The 22,321-nt window shown below is 44.8% G+C and overlaps 1 protein-coding gene across 1 annotated transcript in view; it reads left to right on the forward strand.

Moving 5' to 3' along the window:
* The window catches only part of DTD2 (D-aminoacyl-tRNA deacylase 2), a 40,283-nt gene extending 18,304 nt beyond the window's left edge, over positions 1–21,979 (forward strand). Inside the window, exons 2-4 of the mRNA XM_082275697.1 lie at positions 3,579–3,689; positions 11,167–11,236; positions 21,572–21,979. Of these exons, the coding sequence (XP_082131823.1) occupies positions 3,579–3,689; positions 11,167–11,236; positions 21,572–21,897 (507 nt within the window). The 3' untranslated portion in view covers positions 21,898–21,979. The remainder of the gene's footprint in view (positions 1–3,578; positions 3,690–11,166; positions 11,237–21,571) is intronic.
* The last annotated feature ends 342 nt before the right edge of the window (positions 21,980–22,321 follow it).

Raw genomic sequence — 22,321 nt, forward strand, 5'->3', positions numbered from 1 at the left:
TAGGTGGCAAGTGAGCGCCCCCCCCTCCCGTCAAGTCCTGAACCATACCAGGCCACATGCCCTCAACATGGGGGGGATGCCCCCCCAAAGTACTTTGTCCCCATGTTGATGGGGATAAGGTCCTCTTCCCCGCAACCCTGGGCAATGGTTGTGGGGGTCTGCAGGCAGGGGGTTTATCGGAATCTAGAAGTCCCCTTTAACAAGACGGTTCCCAGATCGCGCCCCTCCCATTTGAATGAATATGGGGTGCATAGTACCCCTACTCATTTACCAAAAACAGTGTAATGTGAAAAAAAATGTTAAAAGGCAGTTTTTGACAAGTCATTTATTTACCACTTCCAACCCGCCATATAGCAGAATGACGGCCGCAAAGTGGTTAAGTTATCCTGCCTGGGCATCATATGACGTCCAGCAGGATAAACCGCTCACACGTGCTCATGAGAGCGCGCAGAGTGGCGATCGGTGGTGCGGTGTGTCACTCTGAAACACCGCGTCTCCAATCCCAGTAAAGAGCCTATGACGTGTGATCAGCTGTAACCAGGAAGTGCCGTTTATCAGCTTTCCTCAGTTCACGCTATAGTAGAGCCGATCGGCATAGTAGAGTAGAGCCGATTGGCGGCTCTCCTGACGGGGGGGGGGGTCTGCGCTGATAATCAGCTGATAATCAGCGCATTCATTATCAGTGCAGACCCTTTAGGGATGCCCACTAGAGCCCACCAGGGATGTCAACCTATGCCACTAGTGATGCTAACCAGTGGCCACCAGGGATGCCAATCAGTGCCTATTAAAGATGCCAATCAGTGCCAATTAGTAATGCCTGCCAGTGCCTCCTCATCAGTGCCTATCAGTGCTGCCTATCAGTGCCCATCAATGCTGCATATCAGCACCACCTATCAGTGCTCATCATTGTTGCATATTAGTGCCTCATCATTAGTGCCCATCAGTGCCACCTCACCAGTGCTACCTCACTAGTGCCCATCAGCGCAGCCTCATCAGGGCTCATCAGTGCAGGAGAAAACTTACTTATTTACAACATTTTATAACCTAAACTAAGAAAATCTTTTTTTTTTTTTTTTTTAGTCTTTTTTTATTTGTTTAGCAAAATAGAAAAAACCCAGTGGTCATCAAATACCATCAAAAGAAAGCTCTATTTGTGGGAAAAGAATGTTAAAAATTTCAGAATGTGACAGTGCTAAAAGCTGAAAATTGGCCTGGGTAGGAAGTGGGTGAAAATGCCCTGTACTGAAGTGGTTGAAAAATAAAAAAAAAGTTCCCCCGGTATAGATCCATCATCAATCACGACACCCCCCCCCCCCCCTGCCAACCCCCCAAAAAAAAAAAAAAACACCGTTTGACAGTTCCTAAGGAGTGGCCCTGCCCCTTAGGTATTTAAGAACCGTCCGACGACAGAGCGGACCTTCTTTTTTTTTTCTTTTTCCAGGTCAGCGGTGGCAGCGTCATTGACAATGGATCTACACGGGGGAATATATATATTTTTTTTTAATAAAAAACTGCCCCTACTCATTCACATAAGGAGGGGGGATTTGGGGGCTCCCTTGTTAAAGGGGGGCTTCCAGATTCTGATAAGCCCCCCCGCCCGCAGACCCCAATAACCACGACCAGGGCTGTAGGAAAAAGGTCCCCATCAACATGGGGACAAGGTGCTTTGGCTTAGGGGGGCAGAGTCCCCTCCCCCCCCATGTTGATGGGGACCGAAGGGCCTGGTATGGATTGTGTGGGCACCCAACGTTGTTTTTTTTTTTTTTTTCTTTTTCATTGCTGGCTTTTTATTTTTATTTTTTTTACCCACCGACTGCTCATGACTTATCAGTTGTTAAGGATGCAGTGGCCGCCCCCTCCTAAGCAACCAGTTTGTTTACTGGTTGTTAAGGATGCTTGCGGCTGCCAGTTTCTTAAATATCACAATATTGGTAGTTTTGGTAGTGGAAGTAAAGCAATAGTGAATTGACATTTTCAGGATCGCATGCGGTATTTGGGAAAACACCTAAACGCTGCATGCAATCTGGTTCTGTGAATGAAGCCCATTATCCTTTTTTAAAACGGAACTTTACCCATAACAGTTTGGTAACAATTATTGTTCTTTAACAAAAGAACATACATTGCACATGAATAATTATGCTACCAAAATTAGTGTGTGCTGTAAAATGCCTCTAACATTGATCCTGTTTGATCTTGCTGAAGCCACCATTTTGTTGAAGCCCAGAGCAGTCACTTCCTTAGTGAAAACTGCCCTCCTTTCCTTGGTCTCAAAAACTATGTCACTTTCTGCAATTATGTGCATTTCCAGCCTTGATTTTTTTGTCTTCTCTCAGCTAGAAAAAAATGGCTGACAGAAGTTTTATAGTGCTCAGCTCATAGCTGCCACTGCCCAGGGAGAAAGGAGGGAGATTTTTTTTTTTTTAAGTGTTAAATATTTTACTGATTCATATAGCTATATGTTTTTTACTAGATCTATTTGTATATTTATTCTTATACATATATATATATATATATATATATATATATATATTAATTCTTCTATATAATCCTGGAGTAGTGTTAGTGGCCAATTATCTGCCAGCCTATTGGCTTTAGACTCCTTATTTCCCACCGTTTCTTGCCCCTATATTTAAGCACAAAGAACTCTGGTTGCCGTACACCTGATGAAAGAGCACGCATGCTCAGTTAGAGCTTCACGCACGCTCAGAAACGCGTTGTGTTGCCATAGCTCTCCCGGTGACGTCACACACTTCTCTTCTGTGTATCGTATCCCTTCACGGCCTCCGTTTTGGACCTGGATGTTCTACAGGGGATTGCCGGCATCTCTTCCTTGTTTGACTACGGTGCCCCCGGCGGGAAGCTTTGGGCTGAACGGACGGACAGGACCTCTCACCAGGAGGAATGATATCATCATATTAATTCCATAGCCTGTTGCCTGCGGGCCTTTGTGAGTTGCCACTTGTTATTTTTACATTGTTACAATAAACAGTCGACACTCAGAGGCGCTTTTCTGTTCTTTCTGTATGCCACGCCACATTGATGCAGTAATTCTTCATCCAAAAGGAGCCCCAACCAAGTATTGAGTGTATTCTAGATTGTAAGCTCTAATGAGCAGGGCCTTCTAGTTCCTCCTGTATTAAATTGTATTTTAGCCATATTGTCTTCCCTCATATTGTAAAGCCCTGAGCAAATTGTTGGTGCTATATAAATCCTATGTAATAATAATAATAATATACAATACTGTATATGGACATACTTTTCAGTAAGCCAACTCTTCTTTATTAAAAATACTTTTTTTTTATTAGTCTTATGTAATATTCTATTTTTTTGAGATCCTGAATTTTGGGTTTTCACTAACTGCAAGCCAAAATGATCAAAATTAAAAGAAAAAAAAGCTCGAAATAAATTACTTTGTGTGTAACGCACCTATATGAAATATCTAAGATTCACTTGCATTGCTAAAATAAATTAACATTATGATGATATTCTAATTTAAAGAGATGCACCTGTATACTTCAAAGCCTTGTTAACTGAGCCCAGTGTATTTTATCTCATTTCAATGTGTTGTTTTGTTGCAGATGGCAGCAATCGACAGGGAGATAATTGCCCGTGTTGTCCTCCAACAGTGTTTACATGCTAAGCTCCAGGTTAAACCTCCAGATGAAAAATCTGAAGCAGAATGTACAGAGGTAAGTAGCCTGTATGTGTATTAAAGCGCAACTTCAAAAAAATGTTTTTGTTTAAGAGAAGCGAGGAGTATTAGCTCCTGTTGGGTTTTTATTGTCATCTGTGTCCCTGTTTCGGAGATTTCCCCCTAAACAGAGAAGAGAGGGAAAATCTAAAAGGGTCACAGAATGAAATAAATTCCTCACAGATGTTTTCTTGAGACAAAAAAAAAAATGTCTGGGGAGGCCGTCACCAGCTGCAGAATCACAGCTTCCTACAAACCTGTCTTTTTGATATATACATTGCTCAAAAAAATGAAAGGAACAATTTTTAGGTAAGGAGTAAAATATCAAGTCAAGTAAACTCCTGGGATATTGGTCTGGTCAGTTAAGTAGAAGAGGGGTTTGTTTATCAGTTTCAGCTGCTTTGGTGTTAACGACCTCCAAAACAGGAATCGTTTTACAGGTGGAGGCCGCTGAAATTTTATTTCCCTACTCATCTTTTCTGACTATTTTTCCCTAGTTTTGCATTTGGACCCTATAGAGGTTGCACAGGCAGTCAAGTCCTCCAGGATGGCACATCAATATGTGCCGTTGCCAGAAGGTTTGCTGTGTCTTCAAGCACAGTCTCAAGAGCATGGAGGAGATTCCAGGAGACAGGCAGTTACTCTAGGAGAGCTGGACAGAGCTGTAGAAGGTCCTTCCTTAACCCATCAACCAGTATCTGCTTCTTTGTGCAAGTAGGAACTGTATGAGCACTGCCAGAGCCCTACAAAATGACCTCCAGCAGGCCACTGGTGTGAATGTCTCTAATTAGAAACAGACTTCATGTTTCTGAGGGCCCGACGGCCTCTAGTGGGCCCTGTGCTCACTGCCTGGCACCGTGGAGCTCGATTAGCATTTCCCACTGAACACAGGAAATGACAGGTCTGCCACTGGCACCCTGTGCTTTTCACAGATGAGAGCAGGTTCACCCTGAGCACATGTGACAGACAGGAAAGGGTCTGGAGAAGCCGTGGAGAACGTTATGCTGCCTGTAACATCATTCAGCATGACTGGTTTGGTGGTGGGTCAGTGATGGACTGTGAAGGCATATCCATGGAGGGACGCATAGACCACTACAGGCTAGGAAATGGCACCCTGACTGCCGTTCGGTATCGGGATGAAATTCTTGGACCCATTGTCAGACCCTACGCTAGTGCAGTGGGTCCTAGGTTCCTCCTGGTGCATGACAATGCCCAGCCTCATGTGGCGAGAGTATGCAGCCAGTTCCTGGAGGATGAAGGAATTGATACCATTGAATGGCCCCCACGCTCGCCTGACCTAAATCCAATAGAACACCTCTGGGACACTATGTTTCGGTCCATCCATCGCCCCATTGTTGCACCTCAGTCTGTTCAGCAGCTTAGTGATGCCCTGGTCTAGATCTGGGAGGAAATACCCCAGGACACCATCTGTCGTCTCATTAGTAGCATTCCCCGACATTGTCAGGCATGCATACAAGCACGTGGGGGCCATACAAACTACTGAGTACCATTTTAGGTTGCTGCAATGAACAAAACATTTTATTGAAATACAACAGAATACATAGAACAAAAACATGACAGGCATACAGGAAAAGGCCTGTAGATAAACAAATTGTAGTCATGGCATACAATTAGGAGTACAGTAAGCATCACAGTATTACACAGTAACCCATTTGTGTCCGGGAAACGGAGTATTGTAGTAGAAAAAAAAACGGTAGAAAATGTAAGTGAATGGAAACAAAACTGAAGGGTCAAGCACTTAAAGTGTCCGCATAATCGGTGAGAGCCGGGGTATTAAGGCTAAGTCTGTATGTCAGCGGAGCTTCCCGAACCTCGACACCCCCTAAGGGGAACTTGCTGTGTCAAGGGACAGGGGGCCCATGCCATGGAAATGTAAGACCCGGCGGAGGCAGTTCGTATCGCGGGCACCTGAGCAATTGTCAGTGGAGGAGGAATGACCACCGGATGGTAGTCAAAAGACCCTATGCGAGGGGGAGCGGGGGGGGGGAAGTGGAGGAGGGGAAAGGGAAAAAACACGGGAGAGGGAGGAAGGGGAGAGGGACACGGGGAAAGAGGTAGAACAGGAGTAAAAGAAAGCAAGAGGGGGGGGGGTGAGGCAGTGGAGCCTAAACATCCGTAGGAATACCCAAGGGGCACGGAGTAGCCACTATAGTTGTGGCATGTATGGGTGGGATCGGCATTATTGATTTAGAACTCAATCTCTAAAAGTCAGGTAGTGATTGGAAGTGTATCCAAGGTGCCCAAGTCGTATAGTACTTGTGGTGGGAGTCCTTGGCTTGAGCGACAATGTCCTCCATCTCAGCCACTCGCTGCAGCGTGGTATTTTTCCCCATTAACATCTGATGTGTTTTCAAAGTGTTCCTTTAATTTTTTTTTGAGCAGTGTATTTTACAATTGGGATGATGCCAGGTTACCTCCAATGGAAAACAACATCAACACTTGAATCAATAAGTTAGAGTACAAAATTCACACTAATTCAATCAAATTGGAATAAAGAGCATTAATCACTAACTCAAAACACTGCATTAGTATATTTAAAATGTTGGTTTTTTTTTTTCTTACTTTGAAAATGTGTACACATCCTCAGTCCATCCCTGTAGCTGCAGTTGCTGTTTTTTTAGTATGTCCTGCTTCTATTTATAATAGGCAGCAGGGGGAGTAATGCATTTGCTTCCTGATGATTGGACATGGATGTTCCAGTGAGAGAGCTGGCCACTGGATAGTGGAACGTTTACCTATTTAATCTGCCCATCAATTGCTTGATAGCATTCTATTAGCCCTGTTTCTGGTACAGCAATCAAGCATCTGATCAGCAGCTAAATCTTGAAGAATCGGGTGGCCAGCAGGGAGGAACATGCTCACTTATAGAGCTTCTAAACAGGTGGCTACAAGGGAGATGTTAAAGCAGAACTTCACAGCCATATCCATTCCCTCCCCCATCCCTCTTTTGCAGCACCATCTTGACAGTTCCATCGCATGGGCAGATGCGCTGCTGGTCTCTGGCAGGTCAAACAACATGACAGAGACCAGCGGTGCTTCTGTGAATGTGGGTTTTCTGCGCATGCACGTAGCGCTATCAGTTCTAGGGTTTGGGCACTTTATTTTCCCGAATCGTTTGTGCACATGCGCAGAAAATGCTGTGACTTCCCAATCCCAGGACTCAGTAGTGAGGCCCAGCCTAACTGTGACATAGCAATCCCAGGAGGCAGGGGGGGCCTGGCCTAGGCAAAAAAGCAGAAAGAAACATACCCCAAAGCACACATTTTCATACATTTCTTTCAAATTTTTGTAAGAGATTGGTGGAGGACAAAAGAAAAAAGAAAAAATGTTGTTCTAAGGAATTAAGTTCTGCTTTAGGTGAGCAGAATGAAATGTAGACACCGGTACAAAGAAAATGAATGCAGATGGGGATCTCTGAATTGATTCTACCGTATGTATAGGGATTCAAAGAGAATTATGAATTTACCCCCCCCCCCCCCAAAAAAAAAGAGAGAATTTATACTCACCTAGGTGGATGCAACATCAGTCCCACACCCCCTCTAGACCTAGCTATCAAACACCGCTGATGGCTCGGCTCTCAGGTCCCAAGCTGCAGAGAACTGGTGACTATAAGTCAATGGCTCTCTGCTCTGCCCCTCCAGCTCTCTCTCACTGGAGTGCTGGGCTGTGGAGGGGTGGGAACAGCTGGATCAGGCTGTCAGCAGCTCGTTGATATCCTGAGCAGGCTGCCTGTCTGGGAATCTGGATGGATCCTGACCGATCAGCTGACAGCGTGCATTAGCCTGTCGACCGAAAATGAGTCACAGGAGTGCAGAACGAACTGCACACCTGTGATCTATAGAAGAAGTACAGCTAACCATGCTTTGGCTATATTTCTTCTTTTTAGAATACACAGCATTTTTTAGAAACAGCATAAAATCACTGAGAATTGACCCTTGAAGCCACTACAGAATGTCATTTTTTTTTTTTTTTTACTTCAGTTACGCTTTAAAAATATTTGCATAGTTCCCAATTGTACAGGAAAAGTAGAAAGTCCAGTTGTGTTAGGTACTGCAGAACTTCTTGTATAATAGAGCTATCTACTGTGTGTGTATTTTTTAATAGTTATTCACAGTAAACAACTAGAATGCTGTTTTTAGCTTACAATAATCACTATGTTGATTGTTTATCACAACTGTGGGAAAGAAATAGAGGTGTTACTGATAACAGCAGGGGATCGGAGTCTCTCTTGAATTAAAATAGATTTAAATCCTTACTGTTTGCTAAAGTGCTGCGTGCCATAAACTATTTTTAGCTCTACTGTTTTCCATCATTTTTGATCACAGTGCTGCTGGTCTCCTGGTCTCCTGTGGCCTCTTTGCAGCTACTTACTTTGTATATGGACCTACTCCAGTGTTACCTGCATGAAATTGCCCAGTTCAGAGTTCCAGATAGTGGAATGTTGAACATCGACATGGCTGCCTGTAGTTTCCACTGGGAGTGTCTGTGATAGGGTGACAATGCAGGAGAGCAACTGAAAAAGAGGGACAGGGCTTTGTTATTCTATGAAATGAAAAGTTTGAACAATGACCTTCATGGTAGTGTAGCAATATTTCCAGGAATTGGGCCTGATGTGGGTCTGCCATGGTTATCGTTACCACCAACAGCACATTTAAGCTTGTTGCCCAAGTGTCTGAGATCTGAGACAATGAACAGTCCGGCATCTTTGGTTTTTAGCTTTATTGTAGGAACTTGGATGGTAGAAGGGAATGAGTGGGATACTCCTCTGGCTCAACTAGGTACAAATTTGGGACACTTGAGAGAAATGCCGCCTAGCGCTGTCTTGGCACCGGCTGAATGCTGACCAACGCTTACTGGCGCTTGTAAACCTGACTTGCGGTCTGTGAACTTAAGCTTGACTTCTGATGCTTCTTCACAGCTCAAAAGTCCTGTGCACTGCTCCCTGTAGTCTTCTCTGGGTGAGGTAGCCACTAGCAATGATGCTGAAACGCTTAACACTTTACACTTCAGGGCCCAACCGCTGGCACCCCCTTTACTCTTCAGGGTAATCTCTGGCACCCCCTTTCTATATTCCTGTAACAGCTAGCTAGCTCCTGGATCCCTCTGACCTTCTCCGGAGTGGTCCCCTCTGCTAGGCAGACCCCCAGGGGCAGTTTGCAGTATTCACGACTCAGAATTCTTTCCTGAAACTCGACCCCAACGCTCCGCTGGTCCTCAGCACACCTGGATCCTTCTCTGCAGCTCAGCCCTGTGTCCACTCAGGCCAGCTGCCTGGGACACCCGATTCTTCCTGACAGGAGGAGAGACAGCCATCACCCCCCTCCTGGGACTCTGCTTCCCGCCAAAGACAATCTGTCATGTGCTCCCCACAGACTTATACCCTCTCTCAGAGTGCTGTGCAGCAGAATCTGCCCTTCCAGGATGGATACAAGCCCTGGTGTGCTATTGGTCAGGTTTCCTCTACTGCCCAATGAGAGCCCTCGTTGGGATACAGTGGGGAGACTCCCCAACACAACATGCACACCTGGGAACACATGCCAGCCTAGCTGAAAACATGGCCTTGCTGATAAGCAGACAAAGCCCACTATACTTTACATAGCACCTACATTGGAGGGTGCTACATCCATTCCGCACCAAATTGAGTCATGTCCCCATTGACTCTGAGGCAACTGCCTCCTATCAAAAACTTCAGCCAAAACTCAGGAGTATCCCACAAACCTGGAAAGGGGGAAAAGGGAAAAGAACGAATGTACAAATAAATTATGTGGACAAATATAGATATACATTTCTCTGCTGTACAAATATTCAAACAATGTTAAGTGCATGATGATGCACCCCCACCAAACAAACTCTCTTGGTGGGGATTTTTAAGGCTACATTCACACCTGAGCGTAGCGTTTTTCGCGCGTTTTTACCGCGATTTTACCGCGATTTTTGCGGCGTTTTTTGTGCAGGCGTTTTTAGATTGAATAGAGATCAATGGAAAACGCCTGTAATCTGCCCAAAAAGAAGCTCATGTACTTTTTTGAGCGTTGGGCGTTTTGTATACAGCGTCAAAACGCTCAGATGTGAACAGGGGCCATTGAAATGAATAGGATTTGTCTTGTTGGGCGTTTTGAGAGCTGATCCTAGAGCAGAAAAACGCCCCAAAAACGCCCCAAAACGCCTAGATGTGAACGGAGCCTTAATAATACACAATTTACATTCCCTCACTGTCTATCTCTTCTGTGAGCCCACCTGTAGAGAAAATGGTAGAAAAAGTCAACTGCATACATGAAGAAATACAAAACTAACAGAGCAGTTGAATGAGAAGACCCTCCTGTCCAGGGCGACCTTCTCACTCCCTTCCCTGACTAGCTCTGCTGCCCTTGCTGATAAGCAGACAAAGCCCACTATACTTTACCTAGCACCTACATCGGAGGGTGCTACAGTAGGATAACAGAAAATTATTTTAAAGCTGCAGATTTTGAAAAATGTTAAATTGACTTTTGTCTTTAAAGAGGAACTGAATGCAAAAAATAGAAATCTGTCAACAGGCAGGCTCTTTATTGCAAAAAAAGACATTAAATGTTGCTTCTGCAATAAAATAAACTGACCTGTTTTTTCTTAGTTCTCTGCAGAATGTACACGGAGCCAGGGGCGTAACTACAGGGGTTGCAGGGGTTGCAATCGCTACCGGGCCCCATGCTCCAGGGGGCCCGGTAGCAAACCAGTGGGTGAACTTTCAGGATCGCAAAGGTCACACTTGCGACCGGACCCTGGCATTGCACCACTGTGGGGAGGCCCAGAGATTGTAGGAAGGGGGCCCACTGCAGAACTTGTGAAAGGATCCTGCTGCGGAACTGAAATAAAAGGCCATGCAACGAGTGTAAAGAGCCCCAGGATTAGTGGGAAGAGCCCTGGGCTTGAAGGTAAGGGCCCCGGCCAGGGGTCTGGGGGGCCCTTCATGGTTTCTTGCATCAGGGCCCTGAAGGTTCTAGTTACGCCTCTGCACGGAGCTGTGCATTCACAGCTCTGTTTATATACTGTATCTCAGTGGTCCTCAACCCTGGCCTACAGGGCCCACTAACAGGCCAGGTTTTAAGTATTACCTTGGGGAGATGCAGACTAGAATACTGCAATCACTGAGCAGCAAATTATATCACCTGGGATTATTTCAGTTATCTTGCAAACCTTGCCTGTTAGTGGGCCCTGTAGGCCAGGGTTGAGGACCACTGCTGTATCTGACAAAATGGCAGTTTGCCGGAATTAATAACATTATCCTGCACCTGCCAATCAAGATGGCCGAAGACTGACACTCAGAAGAAGCCAGGGAGAAGATGTGGTCACTGAGGAGGGACCTTGCAGGTGTCGAACCATTGGAGAATAGGTGAGTATTTGTGTTTTTAGTTCCACTGTAATGAGACTAGACTGTATAACTAATTATTAGAAAACCTCTACTTTTTTCTTTGCAGATACAAAGGGGTATGGTAATCTACTTATGCTTTTTTAAAGGATCAAGCAAAGATGTCATTCCAAAAATAGGTATGTAAACCCAGAGTTGTTTTATGTAGGAGCAAATAAAAAAAAAGATTTTTTGTTGTCTCATTTTAGTTTCTGTATAGTTCTAAAGGAAGTTTTCATTTTTCTATTACTGTTTTTGCCCCTGCTGGGAATATTCACACTTTCAATTAATTTGAGTCACTGTTGTCACAAGGACTAAAAGTGAGAGAATATCTAAAATTTTGAGTTGTCACTAGAACAGAAACAAATAGGAAAGCTTCCATTGGTAACACTTGTTGCATCTCCTGGACAAGAAGTGAAGAGAAAATCTTCCCAATGAGATGTGGACAATAAATAAGAGACTGATATGTATTTACCATTTCCTACTCTAACTAAAAAAAAAAAAATGGTTATACATACATAAATGTATGTGAAAAAAGCTACGCTAAGTGACAAGAACCATAAGTGATAATGAGTCCATAAAAGTCCCAAAATTGAGTATAAAATTAAATATAAATAAAGTCCAAATAATCAAGCAAATCTCCACAGGTGCAGATAATGGGTGTATATACTGCTTACCAGATGCAGCAGTGTAATTTGCCTTGAACACAAATTGACCAAGCCAGATGGAAACCCTTAAGGGGGATTCCTCACCAACGATATCCGGCCCAGGAGCACAGATTGATAGATGTTCAGGTAAAAAATAAATAAAAAAACATAGCGTGATACTGTATACAAAAGAGTACAAGAAAGCTGCTCCCGTGTATATCAGAAAAAGGAAAAGTGCTGATATAGACCACCACCCTCGCAGGCTGCTTACCAGAAATAAGAATGAAACAGACAGATCAATCACCATCCAATTCTGTTCATGCAACAGCAGCAGTGATATAAGTGTCCCTGCTTACCAGAAACAAACAGGTTGTGAACATGTAAAAGTTGAGATATCCTCCACGTGTTGATGGTATTCTCTATGGATTCCCAAGTGAATGGAATGTTAAAGCGTGAATGGAGCCACCACCGCACTCACAATCTAATTACCAGATACATGCAGGTAAGATCAGGTGTAAGGCAACCACTCAATCCAAGTGAAATGTAAAAAATCCGCGCTTAGGATAATTCTAGATTTCTAGTATTTGATGTTGGCTGCAGCCTACCTTTATACTATATTGCTAAGAATATAGTGAGAATGAAGGAAAAAGAAGGGGGAAGGTGTATGGCGCTGCCAAAAAGTGCTGATGTTTCTGTATGTCCAAAAATAGGTGTTAAAGGTATATACAATATAAATCACCACTATAAATAAAGTGTCCAGTGCATCGTATGTGTATTCCTAATAAATATGTGCAATACTATGGGATAATTCAACTCTGTAAATGATAAATATTTGTGCTAAACTGTGAGAAAAAGTGGATACAAAATAGGTGAGAATTGGTATGTATACAGTATGATAAGAGAAATATATGAAAGGTATGAAATATACAAAATATAAAAAATAAAAAATATATAAAATGTGTGAAATAGACAAAATATAAAAATGAAATATATAAAATGTAAAAAGTTGGATCCACTTAAATCTACAGCCGTAAAATACAAAACATCAAGTATGGCATAAATAAGGTGCACAGTAGGTATATAAATATTATGGCGGCAATAGTGCAAGAATAAATAAGTCCGTAACACCTAAGAAAGAACAAATAGTCCTACAATGCTAAAAAAACTTTTCCTAAAAAACAGGGCAAAAAGGTGACTTGAGTGCAGGTGTTCTGATGATAGATATTAAAGGTGCTCAGGTATATGGTGACCATTCAGTGCTCCCCGCACCCCTTGGACCGCACTCACCAGAACTATGTACCCCTGCAGGGGTATCAGGCCTTGAATCTATAATCCTGGATCTCCTCCACTGACCATCAAAGTGGTTGGGTGGTCCAATTATCTGCCCGAATCTTGTAAACCCGGTTCCTTGGTATTAGGGTCCGAAGGTGTACCGATATATGGGGGAAGAAGGCTCACATAGAGTAGTACCGCTTTTTTAAAATACTTTATTATATATCAAAAATTAGGTACTCACAAAGGAATAGAGGGTAGTGGCATGAAAAAATAGCAATAGTAGCGCACTTCCGGGACGCCGTGCGTTCCACAGGGCGGATGTGCGTTCCACTTAGGCGGATGTGACGCGATGACGCTCTACGTACGTTTCGTCCTGAAGACGTCATCACGACGAAACGTACGTAGAGCGTCATCGCGTCACATCCGCCTAAGTGGAACGCACATCCGCCCTGTGGAACGCACGGCGTCCCGGAAGTGCGCTACTATTGCTATTTTTTCATGCCACTACCCTCTATTCCTTTGTGAGTACCTAATTTTTGATCTATAATAAAGTATTTTAAAAAAGCGGTACTACTCTATGTGAGCCTTCTTCCCCCATATATCGGTACACCTTCGGACCCTAATACCAAGGAACCGGGTTTACAAGATTCGGGCAGATAATTGGACCACCCAACCACTTTGATGGTCAGTGGAGGAGATCCAGGATTATAGATTCAAGGCCTGATACCCCTGCAGGGGTACATAGTTCTGGTGAGTGCGGTCCAAGGGGTGCGGGGAGCACTGAATGGTCACCATATACCTGAGCACCTTTAATATCTATCATCAGAACACCTGCACTCAAGTCACCTTTTTGCCCTGTTTTTTAGGAAAAGTTTTTTTAGCATTGTAGGACTATTTGTTCTTTCTTAGGTGTTACGGACTTATTTATTCTTGCACTATTGCCGCCATAATATTTATATACCTACTGTGCACCTTATTTATGCCATACTTGATGTTTTGTATTTTACGGCTGTAGATTTAAGTGGATCCAACTTTTTACATTTTATATATTTCGTTTTTATATTTTGTCTATTTCACACATTTTATATATTTTTTATTTTTTATATTTTGTATATTTCATACCTTTCATATATTTCTCTTATCATACTGTATACATACCAATTCTCACCTATTTTGTATCCACTTTTTCTCACAGTTTAGCACAAATATTTATCATTTACAGAGTTGAATTATCCCATAGTATTGCACATATTTATTAGGAATACACATACGATGCACTGGACACTTTATTTATAGTGGTGATTTATATTGTATATACCTTTAACACCTATTTTTGGACATACAGAAACATCAGCACTTTTTGGCAGCGCCATACACCTTCCCCCTTCTTTTTCCTTCAACCACTCAATCCAACTATATGACACCGCTTGAACCGTCACCATATATCACAGCTTACCAGAGGCAAAAAGATGTATCGCATGTATCACAAATCCAGATAGCACTGGGCAAGTGTTCCTATTATCCCTTTCTTTATGGGCAGTCCGGTCCCTTGTCCAGTGAGGATCAACCGCATACAGGACTCAGATGGTTACATAGAAATAATGGAGAGCCCCATAGTGTAAAACCATTTAATAAAGAAATGATAAAAGAATTGCACTTACAGGTAAATACGATTAAAACAGCGCTGAATCGAAGCCGCCGGCCGGACAGCTTCAAACACCTGCCTGAGCGTCTCACAGAGGTGACGTCAGCACGCCGCAACCGACGTACGTTTCGTCAAAAACTGACGTTCTCAAGGTACCTTGTATATGTTCACAACCTGATTGTTTCTGGTAAGCAGGGACACTTATATCACTGCTGCTGTTGCATGAACAGAATTGGATGGTGATTGATCTGTCTGTTTCATTCTTATTTCTGGTAAGCAGCCTGCGAGGGTGGTAGTCTATATCAGCACTTTTCCTTTTTCTGATATACACGGGAGCAGCTTTCTTGTACTCTTTTGTATACAGTATCACGCTATGTTTTTTTATTTATTTTTTACCTGAACATCTATCAATCTGTGCTCCTGGGCCGGATATCGTTGGTGAGGAATCCCCCTTAAGGGTTTCCATCTGGCTTGGTCAATTTGTGTTCAAGGCAAATTACACTGCTGCATCTGGTAAGGAGTATATACACCCATTATCTGCACCTGTGGAGATTTGGTTGATTATTTGGACTTTATTTATATTTAATTTTATACTCAATTTTGGGACTTTTATGGACTCATTATCACTTATGGTTCTTGTCACTTAGCGCAGCTTTTTTCACATATATTTACCTGGGATGCTTGTCACATTTAAGTTGCTGCTACACTTTTTTTGATATTTAGCGCAGTTTTTTTCTTTCCATTTATACATACATAAGCCAGAGTGTGTTGCCAAAGTTGAAAAACCATGTCTGAATACTATAGACCTCCCCTCCCCCAGTAGGCCAATGCTGGCAGTATGTTCATAGCCTTCCATCCACCTTTTTTTTTCAACGAACAGTTGCACAGTGTGACCGTTCATATTTAGGGACTGGTGGCTAGCATAGATTGCAGACTGCATTTGAATCAGGTCAGCACATCTATGGCAACCCTTCGTAAGATCATAGTCCGTATAGGTTATAGTAGGATCCTTTGAGGTCACTGAGTAAAAATGGAGCTCAGCTTCCATACAGCCTCATAAACCAAGTTAGGCCTCTCCCCTGCTAGCGAATTTTATTAAACTAATTATGACATATTCCCTTTTCCAATTGTATATAGCTTGCTTCTGTGTGGCTCCTTTTAATTAAAGAGATCTTGTCTAACAGAAAATCACCTATTTGATAAGGCTCAGAAAGAAGCAGGTAATTTACTAACTAATTGTGCATGGTAATTTTGAGGGTGTGAAGAGATGCTTGCCAATACATAGTATATGGTACACGAGTTTGGAAATAGCTGCTTCTATCAGTGTCCCATTTAAATACAAATAAAATTGCATAGCTCTAAACTGATCATATTACTTTAAGACAAACTGGAACTACCTCTCATGCCACATATGCCAAAGGCAGAACCAGGATCTCCTGAGTATGTGAGGAGTGGAACCATGTAGATTTTTTTGCATTTAAAATGTTTTTTCTCTTTCGTTCATTGACGGACACCGCTCCTGATAGTCATAACTATTGGGTTATACTGCCCCATACAGGAGCAGGACACTAGGCAGAAAATAATTCTGGATACACCCATGGGCAGTCCCAGGGGGTATACTCCCTCTCTCTGCTATAGCCACTCATTTTTTTTCTGCCTAGTCAGGAGTAAGGACCTATTTCCTTGCTGGGATCTTTGGTCCTGGCAACATTTTTTAGATAGAAAATTTTCTTTTTCCACCTGGATTTTTTCTTGTGAGATCTACAATTAAAGCGGTAGTATCCCGCTTTTTGACACTTTTACCTACAGGTAAGCCTATAATAAGGCTTACCTGTAGGTACAAAAAATATCTCCTGAACCGGCATGGTTTAGGAGATATTTACAGTGCATGCAGCCGCTCGCGCGAGCAGCGCATGCGCTCTGAAGGTCCGGGGGGACCTTCAATTAGTTTGCCGGGAGCTTGCCGGAAAATCACTCCCACGCGCATGCGCGGGAGTGACGTCATCGCGGCTCCGGCCAATCATCGCGCCGGAGCCGTCTCTTCCGGCCAATCACAGCGCCGGAGCCGCCGAACCCGGAAGAGACGGTGAGGGATCATGGCAGCGCCCGCAGCGATGTCCGGGGGTCCGTGTCGGGGCTTCGTTCTAAGGTAAGTTACACATAATGGGCTAGTATGCGATGCATACTAGCTCATTATGCCTTTGTCTTGCAGGGTTTTTTAATTTTTTTTATTTTTTAGGGTTTACAACCGCTTTAACTGCTGGACTGGGTGACGGGCTGGATAATCTAGATCTAGTGGTCACCCCAGTCTGGCCAGCGAGCAAGCGCAGGCCTCAGCACCACTGGACGGGGCTGGTCCTGCGAGTTAAACATCTTGCGAGGTCACATACGACCTGGCCTCGGCCTGAATCGCATTGTTCCTCTTGCCCGACAGCCCCTCCATTTCAAAGGAGAGGAGGATCTGTCTGGAGCGATGCCCACCTGGTTCCTGGTATAGTGAATAGCTGCCCCCCTCTACCCCTGGGGGGTTTTGGGGTGGACATGGACCCCTCCTTGGGATGGTCAGACCCCTGATTTCTCTTTCTTCCCACAGGCACCCTCATCCTGCCCCCCCCCACCTCCACATACACTAGGGATGTATTTTTTTTTGGGTGGTCTGGCCACCTTCCTGGGGTGGGAGTAAGGTGCTAATGACAATGGGGGCTGGGGGGTGCACCGCCGGTGGCCAGACAATAGATTGTGCGGGGGGGGGTTGTACTTGGTGAGGGCTCCTGCCAGGGCCCCCCATCCTGCCTGGATCTGCCCTGAGGCCTGGTCCCTGTATGCTTTAAGGTGCCACCATTCTGTTGTAGCCGGTGTGTTTCTATACCTGGCGGCCATGTTTGTGTAGTCCAGCGGCCATTTTCCCCGTGGGTGGTGATTTTGGCGGTTGGAGCCCCTCCTTATTCCCTGGTGCTGACTCCTGGATCATTTAGCTTCCTGATCGCCGCACGTGTAGTGCAGAAATTCCTGGTGCTGGCAGGTGCCTGTGTCGGCGGGTAGGGAGTCTGGTGAGGTTCTGTCCCTCTCTGTTGAGGATCACTCTGTGCCTTGTGCTTGGCAACCAGGTGGTGGAGGTTGTCCCATAGCAGTGTTACAATTTTGTGGGGTTCCCCTGGTGACCCATGGAGTCCTTGGAGCACGTTTTCCCACCTGATCCCCTCTCTAAAGCTGACGGCAGCCCTGGAGTCCCTTTTGTCCCGAGTGGAAGCGGCTTGCAGGCGATGGCTTAGCAAAAAGCTCCCCCGCCTTCCCCTGCCTCATCTGTTTCATCAGATCCTGAATCTGATTCGGCCGCCGCGGATTTGGGTTACCCTGCTGGGCTTGGGACCACGCCCCTGGAATCATCTGATATTGAGGATGATTCCTCCACGTCTGGGTCCGCAGACCAAAGGGCACTGGTAGATGCACTGATTGTATCTGTGCCTGAGACCCTGAAGATGGAGGACGCGGCTGAAGCTGTGACGGAAGCCCAGGTACCCTTTGGCACTCACAAGACACCCAGAGCAACAAAGGTGTTTCCTTTCCCCGTATTTTTACAGAATTGTCGCTAAAGAGTGGGGAAAACCAAAGCGTTCCAGTGGGGTTCCTAAGCGCTTTACGAGGCATTACCCCTGGACCCATGGATTTTCCTGGTGCAAAACAAGTGGGTCCAGAAAGTTTTTCGGCCAAGTTACAAAATCGAGTTTCGCTCTTGTCCCCGGCAAGGTTTTTTTCCTTCCAACATACCCCTGCCCGCAAACCGGTTACAGGGTCTGTTTGGGGTGGTACAAGACCTGTTCCTTCAAGGGGTGATTGTCACGGTTCTGACTTTGGAACATTTTTAGGGTTTTTACTTTGAAAGGAAGGAAGGCAGAGTGCGTGTAATCCTGGACCGCAAGGCGCTAAACTGCTTTGTGTGGGTACAGAAGTTCAGAATGGAACTATCTTTTTGAATGGTGGTGGCATCCCTGCGTCAGGGGGATTTTCTTGCCTCTATCGACATCAAGGACGCTTACCTTCACATTTCAGTTTGTGCCAGTCACCAGCATTTTCTCTGCTTTTCTGTTGGAGAGGAGCATTATCAGTTTGTGGCGTTACTCTTTGGTCTTGCCTCTGCTCAACGGGTCTTCACAAAAGTGTTGGCTGCGGTGCTAGCTTTGCTATGCTAACAGGGGATCGCGGTACTGAGCTGCTTGGACGATCTCTTTCTGCAAGCGGAATCTCCATCTGCTCTGGTGGAGAAACTGGAGATCACAAAATGAACTCTGCAGGAGTTTGGCTGGATTCTGAATTTCAGAAGTCTGCCCTTGTTCCGTCCACAAAGCTTGACTATTTGGGGCTGACTCTGGACTCGGCCATAGCCAGAGTGCATCTTACTCTGGACAAACTCCAGAAATTGCAGGCTGCAATTCGCCCCCTGCTGTCCAACAACTGGTCATCCCTCTGGACTTTCATGCGGGTGCTGGGCCTGATGGTATATGCCTTCAAGGCGGTTCCATTTGTGCAGTTCCATATGAGGTCCCTGCAAAAGGAGATTCTGACCAAATAGGACAAGAATCCGCAGCCTCTGGATAATCGGGGAACAAAGAAGTCCCTGACATAGTGGCTTCGCTCTCAGGTGCTTCAGCTGAGAAAATCGTTCCTCCCTTTGTATTGGACAGTGGTCACCACAGATGCCAGCCTGTCCGGCTGGGGAGGCATCCTCGGCAAACATTCTGCCAAGGGAATATGATACCAATATGCTGAGTCCAGACTATCGATCAGTGTCCTGGAACTCCGAGCGATACGACTGTGTCTGGATCATTGGATGGATCATCTTCAGGGATGCCCTGTGCGCATTTAATCGGACAATGCCATGGCCGTGGCTTATGTCAATCACCAAGGGGCACAAGAAGTACCCTGGTGTCTCTGGAGGTAGCCAGCATTCTAAGGTGGGCAGAATGGTTCGTTCCAGCTCTCTCTGCCATGCACATTCCCAGGGTGGAAAATTGGCAGGCGGATTACCTCAGTTGGCAGGCGTTGGACCAAGGTCCCTTCATCCGGATGTGTTTCATCATTTGTTTCTCCTGTGGGGCACCCCGAGGTGGATCTGTTGGAGTCTCGGGTCAACAGAAAGGTGTAGAGGTTTGTGGCTTAGTCAAGGGATCCTCTGGTGAATGCCACAGACTCACTGGTTGCACCGTGGGGTCAGTATCGTCTGATTTACGCCTTCCCTCCTCTTAAGCTTCTGCCAAGACTTCTATGCAGGTTTGAGGCAGAAGCGATTCCGGTCATCTTAGTGGCTCCGGACTGGCCTCGCCGGGCTTGGTACGCCAATCTGGTGTTGTTGGTCGCCGACGTTCCTTGGAAGCTTCCTCTCAGGAAGGATCTGCTGTCCCAAGGACCGATCTTTCAGCCTGCTTTACAGTCACTGGCTTTGAACGCCAGGTGCTAAAGGATAGAAGTTTATCAGAGTCTGTGATTCCTACACTCTTAAAAGCTAGGAAATCTTCTTCTAGGAAGATTTACCATACGTGGAAGATGTACATTGCGTGATGTGAGTCTCTTGAGGCTCATCCTAGCTCCTTCTCATTTGCTCAGATCATAACCTTCCTTCAACGGGTGGTTGAAAAGAATTTAACCTTGAGTACCATCAAGGGCCAGGTATCGGCCTTGGCGGTCTTTTTCCAACGACCTTTGGTCACACACTCCCTGGTATGTACTTTTCTTCAGGGTGTCCGACATTTGGTTCCTCCAGTGCGGGCTCTGTTGCCGCCTTGGGATCCTAATTTGGTGCTTTCAGCTCTACGAAAGCCTCCCTTTAAAAATATTCAGGAGATTCCCTTGCTTACACTGTCCCAGAAGGTGGCCTTCTTGGCTCTGCGCGCAGGGTGTCGGAACTGGCGGTGTTATCCTGTCGTTCACCTTATCTGGTGATTCACAAGGATAAGGTGGTGCTTTGCCGCTGTCCGTCATTCCTTCCTAAGGTGGTCTCTGACTTTCATTTGAAGGAAGACATTGTGTTGCCTTCCCTGTGTCCCAGGCCTAAACATCCAAAGGAAATTGCCTTGCATTCCGTCCGAGCAATAAGGGTGTACCTAGCAGCTAAAGAGTCTTTCTGGAAGTCAGACTATCTATTTGTGCTCAGGGATGGACCTCGCAAAGGGTTGTCCGCTTCCCCTGCGACCATTTCCAGATGGATTAGACAGGCAGTGGTTCCGGCCTATTCCATCAGGGATCAGGTTCCTCCTTTCCCTGTCAAGGCGCACTCTACTGGGGCACTGGACTTCAGTGCACACTTTTACAAAATTTTGGATGTGTTGGAATCTGGGGATGCTTCCTTTGGCCGCAAAGTTTTGCAGGCTGCTGTTTAAGAGAACATAATCCTCTTTGAGGGTGTATTGTTTTTCTTCAGGTGGGCTGCAGTTGTTTTGGTTGAGCCCCTGTTGCCTGTTTGACTGATGTTTAGCCTTGGGAATTTTTTGCTGTTTCCCACCCCTCATGTTTAACACTGCTTTGGAACGTCCCAATGGTCAAGAATCACAGGAGCTGTGTCCGCCACTGAACGAAAGAGAAAATGGGATTTTTGTCTTACCGTAAAATCCATTTCTCTGATGTTTATTGACGGACACAGTACCCACCCCTCTGTGGAGTTATAATTCTCCTGACACTGCTTGTAACAAAACTGAGTGTTTATAGCAGAGAGAGGGAGTATACCCCCTGGGATTGCCCATGGATATAGCCAGAATTTTCTCCCTAGTGTCCTACTCCTGTAGATAGCAGTATAACCCAATAGTTATGAGTATCAGGAGCTGTGTCCATCAATGAACATCAGAGAAATTAATTTTACAGTAAGTCAAAAATTCCATTATTTTTTTAATAACGTTTAAGATTTGTCTGTTTTTCAGTGAACTCAGTGCTGCATGTAAAATTGAGTGAAACAGATACTGGGAAGCGCGTATCAGTCATTGACCTTCCAGGAGATATTCTGATTGTCCCACAGGCAACTCTTGGAGGAAAGTCAAAGGGCCGCTGCATGCAGTACCATTCAAACGCAGACAAGGAGCTTGGTATGGAATTATATGCACAGTTCATTTCTCAGTGTCAGGAAGAATTGGAATCTCACCCTAGGTGGGTGGAAGCTGGTGCTGTGCTGCGTCATGGAACATACGGAAACAGACAAGTTTTGCAGCTCGACACTAATGGACCTTACACGCACTTACTGGAATTCTGAAGTCTTCTGATTTCCTAAATTTGGAAAAGTGTTGCAGTCCTTCTGCTTACCTCCTGTGTTAAGTGTAAAAGTATATATATTTTTTAGAAAATTACTTTCTTTGAGTTTATCAGTCTGGTACAAGCAATTATCTGTGATATTCACTAAGCTCTAATTCCTGGATTTACAGTGGTTAATAAAAGGTATGAACTTACTTTTCATACTTCCAGATCTCGACAACTCTAATATATGATTTGTTAAGGGTCATACATGTAAATATAGTACAAAGAACCCAATGCTAAACAGGGTGCATGGCGGGCATTGATGTGACTAGGACACTTGACTTGGTACAGAAGGGCATTCAGTGAAGTGTTTGCATTATGCTGTATTGTATTATATCATTTAATATGAATGCAACATAGATAATGACCTACATTTACTAAAC

This window comes from Pelophylax lessonae (genome assembly GCF_965119305.1).
Source record: "Pelophylax lessonae genome assembly, chromosome: 13".
In the NCBI taxonomy this organism is placed as follows: Eukaryota; Metazoa; Chordata; class Amphibia; order Anura; family Ranidae; genus Pelophylax; species Pelophylax lessonae.